Source organism: Ixodes scapularis, unplaced genomic scaffold, assembly GCF_016920785.2.
Source record: "Ixodes scapularis isolate PalLabHiFi unplaced genomic scaffold, ASM1692078v2 PGA_scaffold4__175_contigs__length_147842914, whole genome shotgun sequence".
Lineage (NCBI taxonomy): Eukaryota > Metazoa > Arthropoda > Arachnida > Ixodida > Ixodidae > Ixodes > Ixodes scapularis.
Genome location: NW_024609879.1, coordinates 127,225,961 through 127,242,745, shown reverse-complemented (window position 1 = coordinate 127,242,745; position 16,785 = coordinate 127,225,961). Strand labels below are relative to the sequence as shown.

The 16,785-nt window shown below is 44.1% G+C and overlaps 2 protein-coding genes across 4 annotated transcripts; one reads left to right on the top strand and one right to left on the bottom strand.

The window, feature by feature from the left end:
* Positions 1-1,335: 1,335 nt before the first annotated feature.
* Positions 1,336-2,958, bottom strand: LOC121048031 (transmembrane protein 138). The gene is made up of 4 exons (XM_042293704.1): positions 2,817-2,958; positions 2,572-2,743; positions 2,422-2,494; positions 1,336-1,478 (listed from the first exon to the last, which is right to left on the bottom strand). The coding sequence occupies exons 1-4, from the start codon at positions 2,939-2,941 to the stop codon at positions 1,336-1,338; spliced, it is 513 nt and encodes a 170-aa protein (XP_042149638.1). The 5' UTR covers positions 2,942-2,958.
* A 269-nt stretch (positions 2,959-3,227) lies between these two features.
* Positions 3,228-16,086, top strand: LOC115319704 (protein AMN1 homolog). Of its 3 annotated transcripts, none has more exons than XM_029979742.4 (8): positions 3,228-3,352; positions 5,701-5,836; positions 6,734-6,872; positions 8,775-8,992; positions 10,083-10,139; positions 11,542-11,653; positions 14,211-14,345; positions 15,972-16,084. In XM_029979742.4, the coding sequence occupies exons 1-7, from the start codon at positions 3,306-3,308 to the stop codon at positions 14,273-14,275; spliced, it is 774 nt and encodes a 257-aa protein (XP_029835602.2). In that variant the 5' UTR covers positions 3,228-3,305; the 3' UTR covers positions 14,276-14,345; positions 15,972-16,084. The 3 variants fall into 3 exon arrangements, with proteins under 3 accessions (XP_029835602.2, XP_029835604.2, XP_029835606.2); XM_029979746.4 differs by lacking the exon at positions 3,228-3,352 and adding an exon at positions 3,359-3,453 and having other exon boundaries at positions 15,972-16,085; XM_029979744.4 differs by lacking the exon at positions 10,083-10,139 and having other exon boundaries at positions 15,972-16,086.
* Positions 16,087-16,785: the final 699 nt, after the last annotated feature.

Below are 16,785 nucleotides of genomic sequence, written 5' to 3'. Positions count from 1 at the left end.
TTTGGGATACACTCCCTGTTTATCGATGAATTCTCCAACAAAACAAAATCAACACATGATCTAAAAGCTTGTCCAGTAACAGATAATCTAAAAAAAATTATTTCGCAACTATTGCATAGCTTTTTTTCAACCAAGACAATCACGAGACGCTGTGCACGTTTTTCCCAGGTGTGTACCGTGTGTGCATTCAAGCGTTTGTGTTTTCGTAACGACAAAATGGCGCCATTGGATGCTGTTCCTTTATTCAATGGTGGCAGCATTGCAGAAGCCAATGTTTTGAAGTTTTGTGGATGGAATCCTGTGTGGAAAACCATCAAGTGGCTGAGGGAAGTTGACGTCACTCTAATATACTTTACGGACCAAGCGACATGGCAGGTCACAAAAGAGGCCCAGCAAGCTAGGCAATAACCCTAAAGGCGAAGACATGACTTTAGCAATGCCTTTCAAGCTGGCGGCTATTGAAAAAATGACTCTGAGGCTGTTGGTGCCAATAGAAATTCGTTATTCACCAGTTTTTTTACTTTAAACTCAATTATCTCAAAATAGTGTTTTTTAGTACATAGGTACCATTTTTTCCTTAACCTGACATTATAGAGGGTTGATTTTTTATTCCTACCACATACATGGGTGTTCAAAAATACTGAACTAAAATTTAAAATGTGCACTTAGCAGTTTTTGAGTTACAAAGTTTTTAATAGATGAAATAAACTAAAATTTCAGTACTAAAATAAAAAAATATAAAAAAAACTTATTTTCAATTGGTTCAAATAATTCTAGTTCAGTGTATAAAACACAATATTTCGAACAAAATGATATATACATGACAGGAATACTCCTAATAGTCACCGAGAAAAATGTTCCTCAACATGGCCTCAAATGCATGGGGAGTATAGGACTTACCCTGTGCCCTTAAATGTTCCATTTCTTGCGTGCATCAGTTCAGAAACAGCCCAATACGCTTCACTGCAAGGCGATGACTGGTGGAAGGTTATTAAGCAGCCGCCACGTTTTCATGTACGTCTAGGCCCTTTTTGATGAGGGCAGCACCCTCTCCATGAGGATCATAGATCATGGTTGTCGTTTAATCTTTTCTGGTTAGCTGTTGCACCGTCACTAAAGAGATGTTGTCTTGACACTCAAGTCAACGTGCGAAGAGACGAAGTAGATTTGTCAAAAACTTCTGGCTTGCAACACCATTTTGTTGTTTAGGCAGTCTCCCACAGCTTACAAGTTAACGAAATGTCGGTAGATTATTTAAACCCTCACATCATATCAAAGTTTATACATGTCAGTTTTTGTCTGCATCGTAGCTTAAGTTTGTGAGAGAAAGAAAAATTAAATGCAGCCTGTGTACCATTTTTCCGCTTTATTGTAGTCCGGACCCTCATTGGTGAGGAGGTGACGGCTGGGGTGGTACAACTCTGGGCTGGACATAGAGAGTGCTGTCTTCTTGTAAAAGTAAATGTGCCAGACTCCAACTGGAAACAATGTGAAGTACTTTTAGCATTAACTCAACGACATCACACTTTGGGAGGCAAGCAGTGAATAAAAGGGAGATTGTGCGCATCTTTGTTCGAAACCCCCCTTCTAGTAACAAACAGTTCCACTGCATAATCACTGTGGACCATATTACCTTCACCAAAATTATGAGAATGTTATCTATGTGTAAAGACTTTAAATTGCACAGCAAAACTATTACTGCTAATATTAGACATCTCTGCCTCCAAATAGATGTTTCTACAGCAAAGCTGTTGAGGGCTAGTTTCCCCAGTATCGTGTCCGTCAGTAAACAAGTGATGACATGAAACTGGACAGCTACTGCCATCTATGAGCGACCGCGTCAAGCAGACAACCGGCAAGCCGGGTTTTGTGGTTGCTCATAGATGGCGCAACCTTTCCAGCTTTCCACTCTGGCTTGCCGACTTGTGGCCGGCCATTACTTCATTCCCACCATAGTACAGCTTCGCTTGTCTTCCTCCTTCACTAAAGTTAAAAAAACTATTTATTTTTTTTTACTATTTCAGAGAACTTTAAGAGCAGCCTCTTTCTATTGGCTCTAGGATAAGCAACTTAGTAAGCTGAACTGATTGAGGGTGTAAGGCACTATCTCATATTGTCAAGAACAGGGGCGGATTTAGAGGGGGGGTCCGGATGTCCTGACCCCCTCTTGATTTTTGCATGTGTAAAATTTAGGGCTTGAAACATGGGAGAGGGGGGGGGGGGGGGGGGGTTCCTAAACATGGTACGCTGACCAACACCTGACCCCCCCCTCCCTCAGGAAATTCCAGCATCCACCCCTGGTCAAGAAAATGGGGCTTTGTAAAAGTTGAATAATTTAGATAGGCTATGAAGGGGCAAGTACTTTTTTGCGTCGTTCTGAACTAAGAGGCTGCGCTTGAAGTCTGGCAAAGGGTTCCTCACCAAACCGCTGAAGCACAAAGAGTACAACATTTGTTACTTCTTTGGAGAGGCTTTCACTTTCCTGCCTTGCCTCCTGCTGCATGAAATGTGTGTGGGGTAAGTAGGCATTAGTTGTATGCATTTACAAAAGATGGAAACAATCGAACCCACCATGGTCCATACATGGAGCAGCAGTGACAAGCACAGGTATGAAAAACTGGTCAGCACTGGGATCTTGTACATAAAGAAAACTTCCCTGAACATGCCCACTTGGAAGATGTATGTATTACATATTGTTAGGCACATCACCAGGAGACTCACGACAATGCAAAAATCCTGAATTCTGAAAAAAAAAAAAAAAAAAGTAAAGTTGGTTTTGATTTTCTGGGATTCGTCAGGAAACAACTTTCACTCACATGAATAGTATGAGCAGGATTTCCGCCGAACGTCGTGGATACTCTGAGAAAATGTTAATCAACACGTCGGCAGTCAAGAGTGACATTTGCAGAATGATAATCAGTCGAAATCGGTCCGCGTTCATCGCCAAATCCTGCGCGACAGAATTCCTGCTACGAGAAGCGGGTCGAAACAGTTTGTTTACAAGCCTGTTGCCTAGCAACGCGAGGCTGCCAAGTTGCTAGGCAACAGATGTCTGTCCTTATTGTTGCCTCAGTGTAGTAGTTCTTAAAAAGCAATATATGAACACAATATTTCTTTATTAACACTTTTATAAAATATTGAATATAAACTAAACAAATAAATGTTTAATAATTAAAAACATAACAATAGGATTTTTTTTTTTACGAACTTTAAAGGCGCTGGCCGAATCAATTAGCTGGGCGGAATGTAAACAAGTCCGCGTTGTGGTGGTGGAATTTGATTGACCGACTTTCGACAGCTCTACTATGATGCACTGTTCCACGACACAGAATCCCATTTCCCTGGAACGCATGTAGGCAATTTGTTTTCACGTTGCAACGTGCCCGAACAGCTACTAAAATGCGATATTGTTAAGAAGGCATGAGAACGGCAGGACTTCGGTACATTGCAGAGGTCTGTGGTTTAGTACGTTTGCATGCCCTCCTAGCTGAGGGTGATGCTGCATGCTTTGTCCGCTGTTATCCGGGGCCGCCCACTAACGGGCCTGGGAAAAAACGCAGAGAATCAGCGATGCATGGATCGGTAGTTCCACGCAGATCTTTCTTGAAAGTCAGAGTAATGCTTCAACTTGGTGTCAAAGTGACGGTCAATAACTTTCGAATTGACCTCTACTGCGCGCTGCCACCAGCAGTTCTCGACGCGAAATCATCCTGATGCCGCGAGCCTATCGTCGAAATGGGAAACTCGAGAGGCTTGGAACTACTCTACTATTGTCAAATCAATGTAAATTCTATCGTGGCATACGTAGCGGTTTAGCGAGCGACGGCATAAGCGACGAGAGTCAGCGACGAGCGGTGGAAATTATGAACGATAGAAAGCGAACCGTAACCGTTAAAAATGCAGACAGAAATGAATTTCGTGCTGGAAACATGTTTAGTACACTCGAATAGAATAAAAATGGAAGTGGATATTTTGCCGCCAGTGTCCTCTCATTGGCTGGCTACCATCAAGGGACGTCCAACTGTGGCAAAACGTTCTAGGAACTCACTGTGGCATTTCCGAAGAAAGGTGTGTGTGTGTGTCCACATCTTTAGCAAATACTTTACTGAAGGAATAATGGATACTTCCCTGGAATACATAGAAAATGACGACAACAAAGATTGGAGGAAATGTGCATAGCGGCAGCAGTGCCAACATGTAAGCGATTTGGCGAGCAACGAGACAAGCAACGGCGACCCGCTTCGCTGTCGCTCGGTCAGTCGCGCAGCGAGGCAAACCGCATGAAAGCGACAGAAGCAAGCAACCAAGGCAATGAGCAATGTTTTCTAGAAATACAAAAACTGAGCGACAATGAGAAGTCGCGGTCACCGTCGCCCGTCGCTATCGTTGTCGCTCGCTAAATCGCTTTCATACAGTTCAGCCTTTACCGTCTTTGCATCCACAACCCTGTCAACTGCACCGGATTCTGAGGCGTCGCCTTCACATGCTCTGGCAGCAAGCGGAGGCTTGCTGCCAAAGCATGTGGTGGGGAGAGAGGCGTCGCCGAGTAAACCACTCCACCAGAATTGGTTTCTGGCACTGCCGTCGTTCTGTCTAATGCAAATGAGGGTGTCCTGTATTCTCTTAGTAAAGTGTTTGTTTTTAGTCAACAGCGAGCGCTCGCGCTGCCCTACCTTTGATCGGATTGCCACAGAAATGCTGCCGCCTCGCTTGTTTTACGGTACGGAAGGAAGAGGCTGCGGGGCTTGGATTATGTTGTCCCAGGGTTGAATATTGCAGGCTCTAGGAGTCCTCAGATTTGCTTTCGCTACTGGAGCCGTCGTCTCCCATGTTTACACCCGCTTAGCTTTTACAGCACGCCAGCAACTGTCATACGCACCGCTTTTAGAGCCCGCGGATTTGGTTCCTCTTTCACAGGTATTTCAAAAGGATTACGAACCTTCTAAAAAATCGCCGAATGAGTGCATGCTACGGGGCTCGCGAAGTCTAAACTGTTAAATAAGTGTCCAAAGCAGCGGGCCTTTTTTTTTCCCCCAGGTCTATGCTACAATCACAATATCACATGCAAACAACTCCGGCAGTTGTCATGTGATTGTATAGCCAGCCAATAGAGGAGATCTGCAGGCAATATTTTTCCCGAATTGTTGTGTCGGCTGCCGGAAAAATATCCATGTCCAATAAAAAACATTCACAGAAGAGGTTTCATTTATATACTTTAAAACTAAAGAATCACGAACGGTCTCATTAAACTGGAAAGAATTATATTGAGCATACGACCTGGCGTGGAGAAACAAGAGCAAAGAGACGCAGACGACGCCCTGTGCTTCCGCTCCGGGAACTGATAGCCGCGCCAGTCCTAACGCAGTGGCTGCACTGGTTCTGCACCACCACTGCACGGCCCCTGCACTCCTCTGAGCTCGGTCAGAACTGGCCGAATCGAACGGACCATGACGTTTACGAAATCTCAACCTGGAGTGCCATCTTCATAACTCAACACATGCACGTTTGTCGCTCAGAGGGAGCAGAAGTATGTGCCGTATGCAGAAACGCCGAAAGTGGCACCGGCCAAAGGCACGTTTTCGGTACGGTTTATAATGACTCTCGCAAAACGGCTCTTTCGTTCCCTCACTGTTTTGCTCAACACGACTCTAGGGTCGAAGGGCAATAAGATGAAAACTTTTTTCTTTCCATCCTTTTCAGTTGCCTCGAGTCTGTAGTGGGTAAAATAGAAAAGGGCGACTCTCTCGATGGCGTCTCCCTGCCACCGTGTGTGATGGATGCCTTGCACACAGTTCTAGCGTCCAGAAACCTGATAAGCGACCGCACCATGCATCTAGTAAGTAATGTCCCATTTTCAGAAATCGCGGGTTCCACAGATTTTGGTACAAACTGCGCATTGCCATGACACGAGCAAGTGCTTGAGCGGGCGAGCGAAACGTGGCAGCTTTTTCCAGGAGCAGTGCACTCTGATGTTACTCTTGCCGTCACATGGTCTGTTCCGACGCTCTGGTTGGCTCGCTGAAGTCGCAGTGTTAGCCGTTTACCGAGTTGTAGTGGATTGCAGTGCCAACTCCATTAAGTTGCAGTGACCTAGACCGAGCTTCAGAAGCTTCGCTTTTGTGCCTTTATGGTCGCCGATGGGACGAGAACAGCGCAGCACCTCCTTCCGATGCCTAGTCTTCAGCATGCGCTCGTTGCCTCCCACTGTGCTTGCTACTGTCGTCCTTTCTGTGATTATAGTGGCTTGTCTTTTTGTCTTCCCCCCCCCCCCCCCCCCCCCCCCCCCCGAGTTTGTACAACAGAGCTCCTTCCTCGCCTTCCTGGTGGAGCCGTTTATTTTGTACCAAGGAGTCCTCCGACGCAATTTACAATGTTTTTCTCCACTTTTTTGGAAACAGCGTATTTGACTTGGTTGAGGTGGCTCCGTCTTTTAGTGATAGAGTGATGCCCCATTTTAATACGGACAGCTCCGTTTTCCTAGAAAAGCCTCCAATCCACAGTTTGAGTTGTCCATAATAACGAGACAAAAATGTGTATACTTGCCCTGTCTGTACCAGGAAATGTTGTCTCCACAGTGGGGTGTCTATTTTAGCTTGGTTCATGTTAACAGGACACAACCGTATCATCTTTCACACAAGCCCTTGACGCTTTAGCCGGCTCAATAGTGGACTTTGTATAAATGTATGTGTCCTAAATAAAACAATTCTGTTTTATTATATTCCTCTGCACTCAGGTGTTTCATACAAACTCTGAAAAGGCAAAACTTCAAAGCAGCCAGGTCACCGCGGAAGGGTTGAACCACTTGAGAAAATGCTCCCGGCTCACTTCATTGGAGATCGGCCCTGCAATTAAATGGCCATCTGACGAAGAATGTAAGAACGTGATGTATAGTACTACCTATGCAGCTGTGTTATCTTTCCGAACATAAAAGGCAATTCGAATGAGGGAAAGTATTGCTTTAGTCACCTTGGTTTACAGTGTTATTAAGAAAACACTCGCTCCTCTTTTGAGGAGCGAGTGTTTAGCTTAGCTTCTTGTAACGCAAGGCTTGATTGCCTAACATTCAAATCATTGTAGGGTCTTAATTTTGGCTGTTTTAGTTCCGCTTCCTGTTCTGATAGGTAACTTGCTGCATCTCCCTCATACAGTTCACATTGCAGCCACTGGACACCTTGTCATTCAGTGACACACTCAAATTTTCTTTTGACTGTTTAGAAAAAGTTTATTGACATCAATTTAAATGCACACTGGACACATACATAATATACACACTGGTCTTCATGCTTATTTACAGTATTTGCACCCTTTGATACCATGGGCACATTTTACACGGGAACTGAAAATAGTCTCTTATCCCTTACGCAAAAATAGCATACCATAAACACTGATTCAGGCAAAAAAGAAATATGTGAGAAAAAACGTCCAACTTTGATGCCTTTTTAGTGCCCACTGCGCAGCAGCCACGGCCATGGTGGAGTGGGCAGTAAAAACAGCGGATTCAGCGCCTTGGGAGTTTCGAGCCAATCCCCGAACATGCACCCCACATTCGCAGTGTCTCCTCATATTTCAGGAAATTTTTCTCATCAATGTCACTTTTCTTGGCTCAGTAAATGCACCAGGACGCTTAAACTCCCCTTTTCCACCAATCTCTTACACTTATATTCATGTACTTTCAGCCTTGTCCAGAAACAAAAAATACCTGCGCCATGCTACGTGAATTCTTTAATGTCATCCGAGCGTATTCTAACTTCCCAAGTGAATCACGAGTGGAAATATACGGCGCTGCCGCTTTCACCGCTCCACCCCAGCTTTCGCCGGTCCTTCCATTGACCAAACACTCTCTATACATGGCCATGGCTGCACAAGGCCTTTAAAGTAAAAAAAAGTAATCAGTTGTGTTAGCGACACATCTGTGTCATTATCGGCGGAAGAGCACGCTTTTTTGAGAAAGGGACTGCATCGGATCTGGGAGTGACTATGTATTTTATCAAGAGTGTATAAGAGATGGGTTTTAATAAATGTTAGTTGCGAGTAGCGACCTGTCTTCATCCTGTTTCTTATTGTGCATATGTGGTTTCGGCGCTTTGATCGTGATAATGAAGCAACTAGCCCAAATTGCCATTCTAATGCAGACACAAATCATCTAAAAAAATTTTGACTCATCCTCCTCTGACCAAGTTTGAAAATTCAATAACTTTGCGACATATAAATAGCTTTTACCTTTTATTTTAGTTTTTATTTATTTATTTATTTATCTTTTATTATTCTGAGTGCCAAAGATGTTACACAAAAAAGAGTTATAAACAAAATGCAGAGAAAAAAATTTGCATTTATTATGGATCACGACAACGATGAAGGTGGATCAGGATTTCTGAAAATGTTAGAGTCAACAATTTCAAACTGGTGTGGGAAGGTGATTAAAATTCGACGACTTGGTGGAAATGAAAGAATTATAAATATATTTGTGCTGCAAGACGGAATGCCAACTTTGTGGCTTTGGTTGATGCATGCTGATAAGTATTAGGGTGGTGTTGGTAACCCCTGTCGGAGAGAAGAATTGTAATGAAATATTTTATGAAATAAGCACGAACGGGACATGTTTCTTCATTGGGAAATATTGGAAAGTCATTGGGAAATATTAGGAAGGTTAGACGCGTCCATTGTCACGTTTAACCATTTTTGGGGCAAATAACTGACTAGCAAAATTTCGCCGGAGCTCCCTTTTAGATGTCAAAGACCGGAGACCTCAACTACGGTTTTTCTGTTCTAGCCAGACCTTTGCAAAGTCCTGTCTGAGCTTTGCAACCTCAAAGAGCTCCGCCTGGAGCAAGGAGGCTGCGTGAAGTCCTCCCTGGTTTCCATGTTGTCTCGGCAAAACCCAACCCTGACTGTACTCAGCCTTTCCGGGTGCTCCAATGTAGAGGACCAGTGTCTCTCTTCCCTGGGACAGCACTGCTACCGGTTAGAGTGTGTGGACTTCTCCTACACCCAGGTGACTGTTTCAACCGTTGCAGTTTTCTGCCGCAGCAGAACTTTTGCTAAATTATTGTATTCTTTAGACTACAGTCTGCAGACTGTAGTCCAAGTTTACAAGTTGAAATTATAGCAGTGCGGTCTATCTACCGGCACAGACTATACTAGGAAATCGTGTTTGTTTTTTTAATTCATTGCAATGAAACATGAATTTTGTGAATAGGCTATGTTGAGGATCATATCTGTATTATACAAGCTTCGTGCACTAATAAAACACATCTTTCAAGGTGTGTCATGTATGAGAGTTTCACATGTGGTCTTTACAGTTTTTTTCACTTTACTGTCTAGAAAAAATGGTACCCAAGCACTGAGGAACATGCTGCAAGTGTAGTTGCATGTGTTGCACATGCTGGCGTTTCCACCAGTAACTGTTCAAAAGAAAACTCATAACAAATAGCACCTTGCATGTGCATCTCTCTACATCTTATTTTGTTTTTTACTTTGAATCTTTTATGCCGATGAGGCGAGCACAAGCAGCAAATAGGTGTGTTGCCTAAGTTTCCAGCATTCTCTTTGTCGCTACATGACAGGTTACTTTGACCATTGCGCAGGGCTCAGGCAACTGGATTGACTAAATTGCACCCTCCTTTTCTGAAACCATAAACGGCTCTAATGATACATACTTAAAAGCCAAGCTAGCCACTGACTTTTCATGATGGCAAAATCTTGAGCATGGAGAATGCATGGAAAAGGCAACAAACAGACACTAGGTGTCTTCTCTTCTATGTGTTCCTCAGTTTCGGGTTTTTGTCAATATGCCTAAAGGCCACGTTTTAAACAACTACTAGTATTCATTATCAACTCATTTAAATGGTGTACATCCCCAGGAGCATTCTCATAGGTCTTTTTCTCAAACTCAAAGCATCAGCTTGCCATCTGTTTTGTTACAGGTCAAAAGTGCATGTGCAAGAACAAGGAAAAGTCTTTGTAATGTGGTGTTAAATTTAGTGTTTTCTGTAGCCTGTTGGCTATTTGCATTCAAACAGGAATCATTTCTTTCAAAATTAAATCACCCTAAGGTTTTGCTTTTTTTTCTTGCTTGTTTTCAGATCACAGATGATGGTATCGCATCACTCTTTCAGAGCCCCTGCAGGTTGACATTGAAGGTAGTAATCTTGACCTGCAGCAATTGTATGGTCTTGCAAAGACATCAGCCCCTTTGCAGTCCTATGCCGAGCTTGACCAGAACTTTTTACAAGTCTCTCGAAGCAGTGCAAAATGCATGGACTGTAATGTGTAACTCATGGAAGTACTTCGAGTTTCGATGAACAGGCAAACGTTGCTATTGCTATACTTTGATCTTAGACCTTGCACTTTCCACGCTGTTGCAAGGGCAGCATGAGGGATTTGTCCACCCTAGGTTATAATTTTTAGCATTATATGATGCATCACCGCAAGCTGCTCATAAAATACTACCGTAAAATTCCAAGAGATGCCCCACCCCCGAAAGATAGCCCACCCCTATTTTTGGCTTGATTTGCTATTTTTTTTAAACACCAAAAGGTACCCGACTCCTAGTAATAGTAGTATTGGGGTCAATGATGACCTCGGCGTAAGTGCGGCTAGTTAGCTATTGTGGAATATAAGCGAACGTTGTTAGCTGGGAAGTACAGTCATCTTTGCTTCGTTGTTCCTCGCCACCATAACAAGCTTCAAAGGTACATGACCTAAAAATGTTTTAAAATTTTCTTCATTGTACACCGAAAGTTAGGCCACTTCATATTTTCACCTGATTCGCTCTTGATGTTAGGTGGGTTATCTCAGGATTTTACGGTAATGCTTTTGATTTGAAAAGGACCTCATCATTAGGTTTCAGGTTATCTACTTTTGTGCCTGTTTGCCGGTACGTAATCAGACATATAAGGGACAGTTCATCAAAGTGCAAATATAGCTGGTCTCAAAAGTGGTTTACAAAAGCATTGTACATCAAATACAGGGAAGAACCATGTCTATGCCGCCTCCAAGTGCCCGATAATTTCTTTTATTAAATCAATGCCTCAGCTTTACTTTATGGAGACATTGTTACGAGTTTGTAATGTGGGTGCAGGCATCTGAGGTAGTGAAAGAACAAGAAATATTCTCTTAATACCTAAAGTGCCTTTTGCAAAAATAAATAAGTGCTTTCAAACCAGTTTTGGGCAGGTTCCATATACAGAGCTTGCAAGGGTCACCATTGCTGTACTCACGATTATTTCTACTTACTGGTTTCTTCAAACCACAATTTCTGCAGTGTGAAACTAAGACTTCGAACCGAACGCTCACAGCACATAAAATACTGGCATGGCCGCGAATGACATCACATGCAAGCTACGTGCACACATAAAATGTTTTCTTGATCAATTGGTAATTTCTGTTCTGCAGAAATCCAACATTTTATATAACACTTAGAAGTTTTAAGAGAGGTTGTCTTTTGTATTATGCTAACAAACGAAATTGGGGGGACACATTTACAAATGACTTAAATGCCTCATTTTTAATTCTGAGCTACAATCATAATTTCTGTTCTAGGAGGTGATTGTGAGGGGCTGCAGGAGTATTACGAACTGCGCCATTGAAGGCCTCTACAGCAGCTGTCCGAATCTAAGCATACTTGTGTTTGACCATTGTCCTCTCGTTGAAGGTGAGTGCTCGTACACCGGGCCGGGGCCACTCTTATGTTTGGGGGTGCAATAACCTTACCAGAGGGGGTCAGATTCGGTACAGTGCGCATTTCTTAATTATGGAGTATGAAACGCATCTCTGACTGATGTTTTTAGCACCTTGTACCACTCAAGCTGCTGGGAGTCCTCCAAGGCGGCAACAAAATACTGTTGTGGATGGAAAAGGCTCGACGAGCGTAAACTGGAAATAAAGGTTTAATAGGCGAACTTGTGCCAGAAACAAAAGAGAGAATGAGAAAGAGTAACGTTACAGGTGGTTGGAGTGATGCTGAGAGAGAATTTGTCGTCGTCTGGAGAGTGTGTCGGCAAGGCCAGGCTCGGTTCCTTATTTCCCTACGCTCATCATCGAATATTCAACCTAAAATGTTCAGGAGTTAGCTAGGACAAGACTGGCTCGGCAAGGTCGTGTTGGCCTCCTTATCTTTTGCACTCGAGGTAAAAGTAAACTCAAATCTTCTAGAAGTACGGAGAAGCGTTTCTTCTCAATGATGATGCGGCAATATGGCGCAGGAGCCGGCACTTTACGCAGGAGTTGTTGCGATCCCGGTGGCTAGAAGTGCCGCCAAATACGCATGAAATTAGGCAAGCATCGTAGCATCCACTCTATGACTGGCGAAGTTTTAGTCGGAAGTCGGGCTATGGATTGAGCTACAGCAGAGCAGGCAGCCGCTGTAGCTACCTTCTTTGCTCTGTTGCCGTGAGGATAACAAACTCGTGACGTCACTGCATGAGGCGGTGACTTCACTAGTTGAAAGTAAAGGGGTCAAAAATGAAGACCCGGCTAACGTGACAGTTAGAGACGCTTTCCGGGCAGTACAGGTTGGTGTCAGCCATGAAAATGGCACAATGATAAAGGCAGGCTGTAATCTGTAGCTGGAAGGCATGTACTCGCACCAGGAATGAATCCGGGGGGGGGGGGGGGGGGGGGGGGGGGGGGGGGGCGACGGGGGGCGACCGCTCATGTCACCCACCCATGTCAAATTGCCCTCCAAAAAGGGGGGAGGGGGGGGGGTCGGCTTTGTTTGAAGTGGGGGGGGGGGGGCAACTGCCCCCCCCAAACGAAGCCGACCCCCCCCCCTCTCTCCCCTTCTCGGGGGGCAATTTGACATGGGTGGACCCGCCGGTGCACAAGAAAGAGTGGGAGAATAGTATACTTACGAATTTTCCACCCCCCTCCAGAATGGAGTTCTGGATCCGCCCCTGTCTCGCACTTGTTGGTTTAGTCTGCATGTGCAAACCAAAGTTAGTGGAAAGTTTTAAGTATGATGATAATGCAAAGGTGTAAGCGAGCTGGGCAAAAATATACAATAATAACCCCTGAAGAATGGGAACAAGGGGGACAAAGGACAAACACAAATCTCCAAACACAACTACGTGACTGGTGCACGACTAAATATATCTGCCTGGTCCTGGTATCGAACCAGGGACCTTTCCATTTCCAGTGGAGCGCTCTACCAACTGAGCTATCAAGGAGTTAGATGTCAGTAGAGCAAACGGGTTTAAACAGCCACCACCAGCCTAACACCAGTAAGGGTTAATGGCCTGCATTTTAAGGGTATGATGATACTGCAATTAATGCTGAGTTGCAAACGAGCTGGACAAGAATAACGATAATAATCCCTGGACAATGGAAACAAGGGGGACAAAGGACAAACACAGATCTCCAAACACGGCTAGGAGACTGGTGCGCAACTAAAAAAATCCACCTGGTCCTGTTATCGAATCAGGGACCTCTCCATTTCCAGTGGAGCGCTGTACCAACTGAGCTAACCAGGAGTTAGACGTCAGTAGAGGAAACGGGTTTAACAGCTGCCACCACACCAACAAGGGTGAACGGCCTACATTTTAAGGTTATGATGATAGTGCAAGGGTGCAAGCGACCTGGACAAGAATAACAATAATAATCCCTGGAGCAAGGGGAACAAGGGAGACAAAGGACAAACACAAATCTCCAAACACAGTATCATGCGGACTTTTTCACTTACGCACCAGTCACCTAGCTGTGTTTGGAGATTTGTGTTTGTCCTTTGTCCCCCTTGTTCCCCCTCTTCAGTAATTATTATCATTAATTATGAGTTTGTTGAAAGCCTTTATGATAAAGCTGTCAGAAGATGCCAGCATTGTATGTTTAAATTGGGGCTGCTCCAGAGATGGTGCCACAATGTCTGAGGCAGTGACCAATGGCCGTGTTTCAAGTTGTGTATTAACGTTTCTAGTCATATCTCACTTATCAATCGCTTAATACACTTAAATTTCGCTTAAACTATGTTGCTCTGGAATTAACTGACTTAATTAGTACAATTATTTGCTATATGCAAACAGTCTGTGTAGGGAACGAAACTATGGTGTTCACTGGTAAATGGAACGAGATCATGTCAGTGAGAAAGAGCTGTACTTGGGTAAATTGAGAATAATTGTTGACTAAACATGCTGCAGCTTCTGAAATAGTGGCCTCTATTGGGTTAGGATTGGCGGTGACAAAATATAATGCAAGCATATTTGCTTGTATTCACACAGCCGACTGCAGGTTCTTCCCAAGACCAAAAAACCTGAGGCAGATGGCTTGGTCCATTTTTATGTGAGCGAACACGATCTCGACACGGCTGTACAGAAGCTCCCAGAGCATTCTTGACAAACCTGAGACCAGGTCTGGTGGGTATCTTGCTTTCAATTTGTTACACGTTTATGGCAACTTAAGTTTGAACGAATCTACTTTATTTTACACTAATGCAACCAAGGAGGTTAGAAGGCGTGGAGAGGGCATCACGAAAATGTGAACAAGGAGAACCTAAACATCAAAAACATTTTGTAAACACTGAGAGGATCCGAGTGACGCAAATCATGTCTACCAGAGCCCTTTTTTTTATCTTTGCATTGCGTTGCGTTTGTTTAGTACGTTGCACGGTGGTACGGTCACGAGCAGACGCGCGCGGCATTTAGGCCAGCGAAATGAAAGTGGTTGACGTCGCGCGTCGCCGTGAGGGGGCTTTGCGTTGTGAGCGGCTGCAAAATTCGCTCCGGTCGTTCTCCTGCGGGAATTTCGTTTCACTGGTAAGGCCCTCGTACTGACGCGCAGTCGTAATCCCGCTAGGCGTCCCAAACTCAGCTACGACCGAATTCTATATTTTACGCCAATCACTATCTCTTTATACAGTCGCACGCTTGTTCCGCTCTGATTTAGGAACATCTATTTAGTTAATTTGTACATACCTGAGGTCACACGCAATCGGTACTATGTTTTTCTTCAGTTGCGGCGCACACCAACGCGATCGCCAGTCGACGTACACGAGCAAATTCGTTGTGATCGTGCTTTGCGTCAGCGTCCAACAGGGCACCTATCAAAAGCCTCGCTCCCGTCACCAAGAACATAGCGACAATCGTCGATAATTGCCGAGTTTCCAGGAGTGACGATCAGAACCGAACGCCACGCTTGCTCGGACTCGTCGAGCGCCATTGTAAACATGTAAACCATCAACAACCGCGAGCATCATGGGAAGGGTCCTCTAATGGACCTTTTTCCAGTAAGGAGCGCCTCATGACGGTTTCGCCGCCTACTACAAATGGAGGGCAACCGGACTCGCCTTCTCCCATGGAAACAGATTAGTGTCGCAAGAAAACAGTGCCCCCCAAAAATGGCGAAAGGGCGGTCAAGGTCAAGGGAAAAGGGTGTGCGCGTGCGCAGACGCTTACTGGAAAAAGGTCCATTGAGGAGGGCTGACGCCATGCCCTCTCCACGTCTTCTAACTTCCTTGAATGCAACCACATTTTAGCTTTGCAAAAATCCGTGTCCAGGACAACCTTTTCAGGGTCAGTCGCGAAGTGTAACGTAACTTTATATTTTCTGGGATTAGCTTTTCTTTTTTTTTTTTTTTTTTTGGAGGGTTTTGTTGTTTTAGACGGACCCGTCCATGGCGGATGAAAATCGCCTTTAATACCGCATAAAATTAGCTGGCAAATCTTCCTCGTGTCAACAAATATCTTCCTCCTAAAATTTAAACCTCAGCAAAAACACTTTTGTTCTTTTAGTTTGTTTGTTTTGTGCACGGCGTAAAGGTTCGTGCCCCTATGTTCAAGTGAACATGGGGAGACTTTGTTCACCCATTTGATTGATTGCCTCTTTATTGAAAATGATTTTATTTCCGGAGTTGTTCCTGCGTTATTGGGTGATAAGTGCAGCTACAAGACATGGGTGCAATGCAAGCACGAGCACAAGCTTGACTTCCATGCAGTGCTTCACCACAAAAATAGTAAAAGTTCATATATTTTTTTTTTTTTCAGCAGTTTCTCCGAGGTCTACTTCGGGTGGTGTGGTATCGAGGGCAATGGAAAACATCAATCGTGTAAAGTGTCCTCTCGTCCATGGATGTCATAAACATGTAAAAAACGTACTGACCAGCAAAGCTCCATGTCGGTGGGGCAACTGCTGCGCCAAACTGCGCCAGTGCGAATAACCTGTTACACGCTTCTCCAAAGGCTGTATTTGTGCACAATTTGCGCCATGTGGGCGACAAAAGGGAGCTGTTCTCGAAAGAAAAACTAAAAGTGTCTGGCACGTGGCAATGTTGGCGATGACACGAAATATTAAGAAAATACCGTGTTTTTTTTTTCTTTTTTTTTAATGCCTAATTGCTATGTGCGAATAGTAGGACTGCGCGTATATTCAAAATTTTTAATAGTTTCAAATAATACGTTATTTGATATTCGCTTCCAAATGAACTGCGATATTCGTACTTTTCTAAGTGTTGATCGCTGCGGGTTATCCCCCTTGAGTGCGCTTCTCCTCAAGCACCGGTGCACTGCAGAGAAGCAATACTCGTGGAGCGGACACAGCGATCTGGCGACTCGTTTGCCGCAGCGCAGCCGCGCTATCAGGTGAAGAACACACCTTCAAAAGTGGTGCACGCGCGCGCCTAATGTATTAAAAAAAAAAAATTGAAATTTTGTGCTTGTTCATATTACATCGCAGTAAAATATTCAAAATTTAACTGTGGATTTTATACTAGGGTATATGTTAGGCAGCGATGTTCTAAAAAATCCTGTGTTGATTAATCGTGCTTGTTTCGTTTTTTTTTTCTTCTTTTATATATTTAGA